The sequence below is a fragment of the Oncorhynchus gorbuscha genome, linkage group LG06, assembly GCF_021184085.1.
Source record: "Oncorhynchus gorbuscha isolate QuinsamMale2020 ecotype Even-year linkage group LG06, OgorEven_v1.0, whole genome shotgun sequence".
Lineage (NCBI taxonomy): Eukaryota > Metazoa > Chordata > Actinopteri > Salmoniformes > Salmonidae > Oncorhynchus > Oncorhynchus gorbuscha.
Genome location: NC_060178.1, coordinates 21,547,590 through 21,558,852, shown reverse-complemented (window position 1 = coordinate 21,558,852; position 11,263 = coordinate 21,547,590). Strand labels below are relative to the sequence as shown.

The 11,263-nt window shown below is 43.6% G+C and overlaps 2 protein-coding genes and 1 long non-coding RNA gene across 3 annotated transcripts; 2 read left to right on the top strand and 1 right to left on the bottom strand.

Annotated features, from left to right (window-relative positions):
* Positions 1–2,727: 2,727 nt before the first annotated feature.
* LOC124037349 lies at positions 2,728–4,452 on the top strand. The gene is made up of 5 exons (XR_006839169.1): positions 2,728–2,915; positions 3,233–3,277; positions 3,361–3,422; positions 3,550–3,609; positions 4,099–4,452. It is a non-coding gene; the product is annotated as an uncharacterized LOC124037349 (long non-coding RNA).
* Positions 4,453–5,270: 818 nt separating this feature from the next.
* cks2 (CDC28 protein kinase regulatory subunit 2) lies at positions 5,271–7,131 on the top strand. Its single transcript, XM_046351675.1, has 3 exons — positions 5,271–5,572; positions 6,021–6,148; positions 6,541–7,131. Exons 1-3 carry the CDS (start codon positions 5,514–5,516, stop codon positions 6,582–6,584), a joined length of 231 nt encoding a protein of 76 aa, XP_046207631.1. The 5' UTR covers positions 5,271–5,513; the 3' UTR covers positions 6,585–7,131.
* Positions 6,785–10,328, bottom strand: odf3l2b (outer dense fiber of sperm tails 3-like 2b). The gene is given in 5 exon segments (XM_046351674.1): positions 6,785–7,564; positions 7,566–7,789; positions 8,168–8,305; positions 8,851–8,961; positions 9,755–10,328. Coding segments are annotated over 5 exon segments (906 nt in total). The 5' UTR covers positions 9,927–10,328; the 3' UTR covers positions 6,785–7,303.
* Positions 10,329–11,263: the final 935 nt, after the last annotated feature.

Sequence of the window (11,263 nt, the reverse complement as noted above, 5' to 3'; positions counted from 1 at the left end):
GGGGGGCGGAGCTGTTGGCCGAGGTTGGAGTAGCCAGGCGGAAGGCATGGCCAGCCGTTGAGAAATGCTTGTTGAAGTTTTCGATAATCATGTATTTATCTGTGGTGACCGTGTTACCTAGCCTCAGTGCAGTGGGCAGCTGGGAGGAGGTGCTCTTGTTCTCCATGGACTTCACAGTGTCCCATTTTGGGATGCAAATTTCTGCCTGAATAAGCTGGCCTTATCTTTCCCGACTGACTGCATGTATTGGTTCCTGACTTCCCTGAACAGTTACATGTCGCGGGGACTATTCGATGCTATTGCAGTCCGCCACAGGATGTTTTTGTGCTGGTCGAGGGCAGTCAGGTCTGGAGTGAACCAAGGGCTATATCTGTTCTTAGTTCTGCATTTTTTGAACGGAGCATGCTTATCTAAAATGGTGAGGAAGTTACTTTTAAAGAATGACCAGGCATCCTCAACTGACAGGATGAGGTCAATGTCCTTCCAGGATACCCGGGCCAGGTCGATTAGAAAGGCCTGCTCACAGAAGTGTTTTAGGGAGCATTTGACAGTGATGAGGGGTGGTCGTTTGACTGTGGCTCCGTAGCGGATACAGGCAATGAGGCAGTGATCGCTGAGATCCTGGTTGAAGACAGCGGAGGTGTATTTGGAGGGCCAGTTGGTCAGGATGACGTCTATGAGCGTGCCCTTGTTTACAGATTTAGTGTTGTACCTGGTGGGTTCCTTGATGATTTGTTTGAGATTGAGGGCATCTATCTTAGATTGTAGGACTGCTGGGGTGTTAAGCACATCCCAGTTTAGGTCACCTAACAGAACAAACTCTGAAGCTAGATGGGGGGCGATCAATTCACAAATGGTGTCCAGGGCACAACTGGGAGCTGAGGGGGGTCGGTAGCAGGCGGCAACAGTGAGAGACTTATTTATAAAATTAGTAGTTCGAACTGTTTGGGTATGGACCTGGAAGGTATGACATTACTTTGCAGGCTATCTCTGCAGTAGACTGCAACTCCTCCCCCTTTGGCAGTTCTATCTTGATGGAAAATGTTATAGTTGGGTATGGAAATCTCAGAATTTTTGGTGGCCTTCCTGAGCCAGGATTCAGACACGGCAAGGACATCAGGGTTAGCAGAGTGTGCTAAAGCAGTGAGTAAAACAAACTTAGGGAGGAGGCTTCTGATGTTGACATGCATGAAACCAAGGCTTTTAACTACACACAGAGCCTGAGTGCGGCTGGGGCCGACAGATAAAACATAAACAAGCAGATGTCACGAGTCCAACCGAGGATGGCTTCCCTTCCCGGTCGGGTGGCGCTCGGCGGTCGTCGTCACCGGCCTATTAGCTGCCACTGCGTTGGTGCAATTAAAGAGCACAGCATTGCACTCTCTGTCTCCTGCGTTTGACTCCACACCCACGACACCCGGAGCATTACAGAATCCCGCACCTAAAGACTGAATGGAGTCAGCAGGAGCAGCAGCCAACCCTCTCCCATCGATGGAGGAACGGGTTCACCATCACACCACCGTCCTCCATCGGATCGGATCCGCGATGGATCAAGTAATGGAGAGAATGGACTGATGGGAGAGGAGTGGTCTCCTCTCTCCACATTCGGCACCCCCGGCTCCGGACTCCCCATCTCCCAAGGGCTTATGATGGAGCGGCGGCGGGTTGCCAGGGTTTTTTGCTTCAGCTGGAGCTATACGTGGCCACCGTCAGACCCACTCCCTCGGGAGCGGAGAGGGTGAGTGTCCTCATCTCCTGCCTCACGGGTCGTGCTCTGGAGTGGGCGAATGCAGTCTGGAATGGCCCAGACTCAGCGCGGGAGCACTACCCAGAGTTTTCCAGAACGAATATTTCATCTCAGGCAGGAGAGGAGGCGCGCCCAGGATTACGCGCTGAAGTTCCGGACCTTGGCAGCAGGATCTGGGTGGAACGACAGAGCCCTTATTGACCACTACAGGTGTAGTCTCCGGGAGGACGTCCGCAGGGAGTTAGCGTGTCAGGACACCGCTCTGTCACTGGATGAGCTGATTGACATGTCTATTCGACTGGACAATTTGCTGGCTGCCCGCAGGCGTTCGGAGAGGGTTCTGTGCGATCCACCACCCAGCCCCTCCGCTCCCATTCTGATGGAGTTGGGAGGGGCTGTGCCGAGGGGTATCGGAGGACGAGGCCTTCCCTGCACCAACTGTGGTCGGAGAGGACACACGTCTGATCGGTGCTGGGGGGGTCCGTCTGGGAGTAGAGGTGGCAGGCGGAACGCTTCTCGATCACCCCAGGTGAGTCAGCATCAAACTCACCCAGAACCCCTTGTTGGCCACATGTTTGTCGTAACTTTTTTCCTTAACTTTTTTCCCTCTTCCCAGCATAGGGCGCTAGTCGATTCAGGCGCAGCTGGGAACTTTATGGATCGCGGACTCGCCCTTAAGTTAGGGGTTCCGCTTGTGCCGATAGATTCTCCCTTCCCCGTGCACTCCCTAGATCGCCGGCCATTAGGGTCAGGGATGGTCAGGGAGGCATACATACATGGCAGGTCAAGAAAAGTAATTGTATCTTGTCCACACTGCAAACTTAAGTTAAATAAGACAAACTTCAAAACATATTTATGAAGAAAGCATACACATTGCTTTGAAACAGTGTCCAAGGAAAGAGTTTTGGCATGCGAGTGCATTGATGTGAGAAATGGTGTATTTGCATTCGAAAAATACATTTTCTGGTCCAGCAACACCCATACATGCTGTGAAAAATACTTGGGCTAATTCAGTTCCAACTGTGTTCAAAACTGTTATGCATGCTGGAGTATAAAATGCTGTTGAATTGTACTTTTCCTTCACTTTCACATACACTGTGTTCACAGAAACATTGCTCAGATCTTGTCCCCTGGACCTTGGAGGACTTTTGGTGTGGATGATGTTCAGGTTGGATATTCCTTTAAATGATTCCACTGAACTGTACCATTTGATTGTCATTCCTGTATTGAAAATGGTACCTTGTTCACACCACAGGGCCTATCAAAGCAAGGTTTCTCAAACAACTGTGGGGTGTTTGTTTTGATGGTAATATGTTATTCAGTATATTATATTAGTCCTATTTTCTGTTATTTTCTGTTATTCTTGAGGGACTGTCTTTTACATCCTGAAATATATTCCTGGGCGGAGTGGTATTATTATTATTTACTATTATTATTGTTATCATAACCAACAAACTTAACAACCTATTATTTCTTAACTTACAGTATGCCCTGTACATTGCAATGGGAGCAGAGTGTGATTTCACTGAGGTATGTATAAATTATGAATTTCTCATCACTAGTGGATGTAATGTTCTTTGGGATCCCCGAATGTGTGATTTTCTTTTTCAAAGGAAAACATGCAGCATATTAGGTGATGGTGGTGCCTAGTTCTCCTGCAGAACTTTCCCATGCCGTAAGTATTGAACATTATAAAACCTTTCATTTGCATCCTTAAAATCACTTGTTTCACTGTAGCCAGACTGATCTGAAAATATATTTTCATATTGAATGTATGTAATATGTGTCATTCACTCACTAAGGTCTGAAGAAGTGAGGTTGAAAGATGGAAAAAGGGGTGGCGAAAACAAAACACACTACAGGTAGGAGGTGTCATATGATGAGTGGTATAGTCTTAAACCAATGTTTAAAGACTTAAACCCCCCCTCTCATATGATGAGTGGTATAGTCTTAAACCTATGTTTAAAGACTTAAACCCCCCCCTCATATGATGAGTGGTATAGTCTTAAACCTATGTTTAAAGACTTAAACCCACCACTCTCATATGATGAGTGGTATAGTCTTAAACCAATGTTTAAAGACTTAAACCCCCCCTCTCATATGATGAGTGGTATAGTCTTAAACCTATGTTTAAAGACTTAAACCCACCACTCTCATATGATGAGTGGCATAGTTGATTGATACATGGCAAGATATAAGTTGTGATGACTTGTTGAGAAGTTATAGATATCACTGAAAACCCTTTTAGTAATAGTGGCTTTTTTTGCATGGTGGTATTGTGAAAGTGGGGTGTAAATTTGACTTGATCATCAGGCACTACTCTTAATATTTATTCTTCCTTTTTCTTCAAGGAAGCAGATGTTCTTCTAAGGGACACCCTAGGGGCAGCAAGGTGGTGCGAACTCCAAACATTTTAAGGAACTGTTTCCCTCCCTAGTGTAATTGGGATGGAAGGGGAAGACCGCATTACAATACTTAAAGAACTATGGTTGTATGATGGTCTGGATGAAGAGGAAAATATTCTCCTCAAGGAACCATTCCTGTTACAGAGAAATTATGAGATGATCTATGTGGAGGCAGTTGACAACAAGAAAATGACTGTCTGCCTCTTGAGGAGCAGGAGTGAAGCCATTTTTGAGGAGTGGTCAAACCTTGAGTTTGTCTGCTGTTTTAATTGTTAATTGTGTTTTTAGTAAAGATGATGTAAAGTCACCCGAGTCTCTGATCTCTGTACTGGAGCTGGTATAACTTCATGTACAAAACACATTCAGCTTGTCAGTATGTCTATATGGTATAGTCTGTCTCCATTCTCATGAACAAAGTAAATAGCATAATAAATCAGGATAGGTAGTAACTATATATATATATATATGCTCAATTAAATAATATAAATACAAAGTTCTAATATTTATTAACACAATTTTAACAGTACATGACATACATCTGTACTGTCTCACTGCAACAATATCAGTAGCTTGTCTCAAATATAGCATGAAGCAAAAAGTCTTACATCTTCAAAAATGAAATAAGTTTGTGTTCAACATGTGCCTTGCGCAAACGTGTGTTTGAATTCAGTGTGTGACTGTCAAACTTGATGGACACAAAGTGGGCGGGGTCAAACGCCTGACCCCGCCCGCATTGACCCCGGCCCCGAATTGCACACTCCAGTCAGGGGTACTTGTTGGAGTTTTCCAAAAAACAGTAGGTTATTCTAGCTGGAATTGTTACTCTCCTGTCATGCAAAAAAATACTTCCATGGCAGATTCGGACGTGACTAAAATTACAGGTGTGGACTTTTGTGTTCGTACACATAATTACATTGCACGACCACCCCCAGTAAAACGAATCCCTTAGATTAGGGCTATATACTATTTTTTGTTACATTCAGGCATTTGACAACGAATATTCATGATTGTAGGACGAAAGAAGCACGACAAAATGGTCATTGACATTAACTCAACGAGCAAACCAATGGAAAAATCTCAAGTCTAATATTGTAAAAATAACTCACCATGTGTACAGCTGTCAAAATCAGAAGGTGGGGGCGGGGCGCCACGCATTTAGTTTGTTTTGCCCACGCGCGGCTTCACCAATCCCGGCTAAGAGAGGGACGGTTTGAGTTTAAAATTTGCCGACACACTGCAGATGACAATTTGTTTTGTGTTTATAAAAATCCAGCCAGCTTTCGCTTGTCAAAACGGACAGCTATCTGAGAATACAAAAATTTCTCCAGAATATTGTGTTATATACTTCTGTTCGATTAAACATGTCGAAGAAACAAATTTACTACTCTGACAAGTACACAGATGAAGCATTTGAGTACAGGTAAGTTAGGTTGAAGTTGTAACGTTAGCTACTACTGTACTGTAATACTGTTAACGTTAGCTAGTAAGCAAGCAAGCATGTTAACTTGCTTTGCTACGGAAAGCAAGTTCACCCAACTCCCCCGGTTGGTTAACTAGCCAACGTTAGCTTTAGCCATAATACTGTATTTGGCAGAATAATATTAATACTGTTATTATATTTGTTGGCTGGCAACTGAAGGCTGCGGGATTCATTTGTTTAGTGGGCTAGCGAACTGTATCATGTGACTTGGTTAACGACCGCTAACGTAAACTAATACTATCAGCTGGTGTTGCCACAACATGTTCAAAGTTATATGGCCTACTGGTGCTAGCTAACGTTACATCTACTAGTAAAGTACTTTCTAGTTAGTGACGTTAACTAGATAGCTACGTTAACTGGGTGAATTCAATGTCCCTTTCCTACACAGGCATGTTATGCTCCCGAAACAGTTATCAAAGCTGGTGCCCACTTCTCACTTGATGACAGAAGATGAATGGAGAGGTCTGGGGGTGCAGCAGAGCCAGGGCTGGATCCACTACATGATCCACAAGCCAGGTGAGTTATTGACCGAAAGTTAGCAATCCAGTCTCAACAAGGAATAACGTTTCATACAAAACACATATTTTCTAAAGCTTTTACCTATGTCTCAAGTCTTCTCATGATTGGTTATGAAAAGATACATCAGGAATTCCTGCTTTTCTGACATCCTCTTTCATACATAATTTAAATGTACTAGCTAGCTTTCTATTCTAGGCCATATATTGTATTGCCTATTACATTACTTTGCCCCACACCAATGACCTCTTTTCCCCAATCTTCAATGTTGTCCTGATCACATCCCTACATATGCAAAGCCATTGTTATGCCATCTGCATGTTTGAAAATAATAGCCATCTCTACTAGCTTGAAGTCAGTACTGAATTAGCTACTTTCTGTTTTACATCTAGAGCCGCATATATTGCTTTTCCGAAGACCTCTTCCAAAGGATTGAGTGGAAATCATCTTCAACATCCCTGAAAGCCACCTTAGTTGAATTGTATGGTCTTTGTTGACTTAACACATGGAGAGATGTACATCTTGTTTTGGTGTATAGAATAGACCCTTAAAGTTTTTATTTTATTTTTAATCCCTCCCCAAAATGTTGGAGGTATGATAGAAGCAGACTGAGTGTTGGAAGGCTCAGATGATAAGCAGTTCTGCTTTTATTGGTACATGGCAACAATATGGATATGGAATTTCTCATTCATTAGACTTTACAGAGCTTGAATAACACTTGCTACACTTTTATTGATGTTTACTTACTTGTCAATATGTTGGATTAATGAACAGTGGTCAAATAGTTTTCTTTCTTGAACGTGGAATATTTTATTCAAAATAATAATTTAGCATGTTCTGAAAATGTTTTTTATTTTGTCTGCTTTCCTCTGTGTATATATATTTGTATCAGACAGTATACATTTGGACTGAATAGTCACATTTTTGTTAATTCTAAACAACACTTGTTGCTGGACAGAACGTAAATAAAATATATTTCTTTACTTTCTGTGTGGAAGTTTGTGTTGTGTATCTAAATGTCTTTCATTTCATATTTAATATTAAGCCAGCACAGCAGTAGAAATGGTTCTCTATTGTCATCTCAAGTTCTTTGTTTTGCAGATGAATCCAACCTAGTCCCATATGACATAGGAACATAGTTGTGAGAAGTGCTTTTCAGTCAGCTACATTGACCACCAGTGGGGTGACAAATTCAGAGTGTCTGATGCCCAGAGAGAAGGCAGGAGCCCGGGGCTTGTGGACAGTCACCTTCTCAGGATTATGAGTTCCAGGGCCAGGCTTCAGAGTGGCATCGTTGGGAAAGCCATGGCGACCTAGCATGGAGAAAGCTGGTTGCCTGGGCAGGTAGACACTTGGATCTGTACTGTTGTATCTACCAGGGCCTGGGGTCTTGGCCAGGTCTTCTGAGGGACCCCCCTAATTTGCAGTGCCCTGACATGGTGTAGCTGGCACTGGCAGGCTTGGTGGGAACCTGGGGGCCCATGAGAGCAGGAAGACAGTACTTGTTGGGGGCAGGGACTGAGTCGATGGTACGGTAGCGAGTGCGGGAGCCCATAGTGTAGGATGGGGGTCTGCGCTGGGTGTTGCATGGAGGAGCATTCTCAGGGCTGTATGCCCCAGGTCCAGGAGTCTGGAAATGCCCTGCTAGTGGGAAAGCTGTATTTAGCTTTGGCTTTATGTGAACACGCAAGATTCATAAGTGGAATGCAGTAGATTCATTGTCAATTTAGAGATTTAGAGTGTATGCATATTTGTTGAGTGTTCATGAAATTCAGTTGCAACAGCTGACAGCAGAAGGCAAGGCTTGAGCTGTCACATCCAGTGTCTTGTTGCCATACTACTGTAAGTGGCTTAAACTGCCACACACAAGGTCCTTGTGTAATTAATTTCTCTTAAGAAAATCAACATTTTCACGTCTAGTAATGAGCTTTTGGTATTTGACCATATAAAAACAGTATTTTAATACAACTTTATAGGCACATTAAAACATGATCAGCTCTGAATTGAAAGTGTATTTACCTGAAGTTTGTGGGAACTTACTTGATGATCCTCTCACTCTGCCCAACATGGAGTATGCGGGGTTGCCATCCCTGCCGAAACGGGTGATTTTTGCATCAATGTAATACCGAGGCCCAGGACTGGAGTCAACACCATACACTGCACAACCAAACAAGAGAAACAATCAAATAACTGACATACAATACTGGTTAGAGCGTTGGGCCAGTAACTGAATGTTTGCTGGATCGAATCCCAGAGCTGACAAGGTTGTTCTGCCCCTGAGCCAGGCAGTTAATCCACTGTTCCCCGGGCGCCAAAGACATGGATGTTGATTATAGCAGCCCCTCGCACCTCTCTGATTCAGATCGGTTGGGTTAAATACGGAAGACACATTTCAGTTGAATGCATTTGTTTCTACTGACTAGGTATCCCCCTTTCCCTACTGTAGTAAGTTTGCCAGTATCCTAAGGACAGTGTCACATTTGGCTGATAAGTTGTATACTGTACTGTAGTAACAGGGTCCACAACTAGTGACAGGTATTTGTGGTGGTGTTTCCCCCCAGTGGCTTTACAGTTACATTACAACATTCAATATTCTCTTTCATGATCAACTAATACTAGTTGAGGTAGTTTTTTATTGACCATTAGAGTAGCGTGTCATGTTCAAATCTTGGGGGCTCTTTAGTGACTGCTGTAGCACTCACAGTTGTTGCTCATTCTGCCGTGGAATGAGTAAGCAGGGCTGGTTGGCTTGGTGAAGTCATGGCCGATGAAACCAATGGTTGGTGGCAGAGCGTAACGCCCCGGTCCTGGCCCTGTGGGGTAGATATTTTACACAATAGGTTGAAGACCTGTGTGTGCACATGGAAGGATTTGGGCTACTTCACACATATGACATTATATACATTATGGTGTAGTGATGAATAAGCTGAAAAGGTTCATAAAGACGTGCCTGAGGATATAAACGACATATTTACATCTGGCTGGTGTAAATTAGACATGCTAGATCATCCAAACAGCTGACTTTCACAGCCAGAGACAGTGCGGCACTAAGACACAACCTGGGAAATGACTTTTTTGGAAAGTTACATTTTTTGTTGTTGCACCAATTCTCTTGCACTAGCTCTATGCACACTCTACCAACACATTACACTGACACTCCACCAACGCACATAATATACACTCACACAAAACACACACTTTCACGTTATTTTATTGTGGTACTATTGCCTTATTTAGCCTTTTTTAAAACCTTTTTAACTGCATTGTTGGGAAATGGCTCGTTAGTAAGCAGTTCATGGTAGTCTACACCAGATGTATTCGGTGCATGTCCTTTTTCATTTTGAGTTGACATTACATCAGCATTCACATTTTCAGATGCCTGTGCACACTGCACAAGCAAAGTTACTATCTGCGAGTTCTGTCAAGTCCAAGCTCTGAGAAACAATCAACTCCTCCAGTCAGTGTCCCCTCTCTGACAGGATAATGCATTCAATTATTAGCTAGACATGTTATGTTTACATGTTACATTTACTCAATTCAGAATAGATGAGTGATCTATCTGTATTGAATAAGTACCGCAAAGGTTGTTCCATTCAGGAAGCTCACCTTTCTCTCTGCCAGCAATGATGGGGCGCTTTTTCACTTCCTCCCCCATGTTCAAATAAATGTATGGTCCTACAAAAACATCCTCCAAATCATTACACAAACTGCTCAATTCAATCAATAATAAGAGGGAATTTGACAATACACTATGTACAAAAACACAGGTAGGAAGCATACTACTGTAAATGTGGACACAAACAGGCTCCAGCAATGCATCATAGCCAGCAGGTTCCTCTCTCCTCCGTGTGGTAGAGGTGATCTTCTGTATCAGATGAATTCAAGCTCTCCACTCATCAGCATGGCCTTCCTTTATCCATCCATCATCTCCCAAGTCCTGAGTGAAATTCAGTTTGGAGTTCGCCTATTCAGTCATGCATACCTTAACAGCCTGCGCAGTTACACACTCCAAAATAAGAACCACTACCATCAAAGACCCATAAACATTTAGCCTCTTGGTTAGAAAAGCCCTTTAAAGGACCAAATGTTGGATCTCACACCAACTGTGTCCAACTAGTTCATCATCTCAGCCAGTTAAATAGTAGCTCAGCCAGAGGAGCTCAATCCGCTGGTGCTTAGAAACCATGTCATTACTTGGATTCACTCTAATGTAACAATATCTCCACAGAGCAATGCATGAAACCAAGATCCCCTCTCCCTCCTTTCTCTTTTCACTCGCTGTTCATCGCAGCGTGGAGGCAGAATATCACACTTCAACCATGCATACAGTTGCCAGGGCGACGTTCCAGGATATTCAGTCTCAGCAACCAGGCCTCCCGCATCGCTCAGTCAGCGAAGCGAGTGTTCTCTCTCTGTCCCTACAGTACCTTCCCCATTCATACAACAGACCTTCCACTCATACAGTACAGATCCCATTCACACTGTATATCAGAACTATCAGTGTCCCTTACAGAGATCAGCAAAGCCATGGAGTGAACAAATATTCTCCTTCTTGACATAGTGCAGTATATGGTAATACACTGAAAGCGAGAAAGACTATGCACATCATAAGACATGTAAGACACGTTATCTGACACTTTTCCACCACCACGCCTGTAGTTTGATCATAGGACTCATTGCCCTCTCAATAACCTCTACATTGAAACGACATATCCACGGGCTGTTTGGAACGTAGTCATTTTAAAACAGCAGCAGAAGAACACACTGAAAGATGCCAGAAGCTATACGGTAACTGACAATGTCGACAAGTGCCTTAACCATGGTCTGCCGAAAACAAACATTAAACATTTACAGGCTCTAACTCTCTCCTGGCTGCTGTTTAGGTAACCTGAGTGAGTTGTTAACAGGGACAAACACACGTTAGCCGCGCTGCACACAGCCATGCCAGGGGTCACAGTCACAGAGGGCATTCTGAAGGGCCACAGTGTTTGACAGTATCACAGCTCATTGCTTACAGGATGACAGGAAATTCTCCTCAGGCTAAACTACAGTTGCAAAGGAAATGTACCAACACAACTCCTTAATCACCAGGTCTGCTCCTCGTTTCCTATGTAA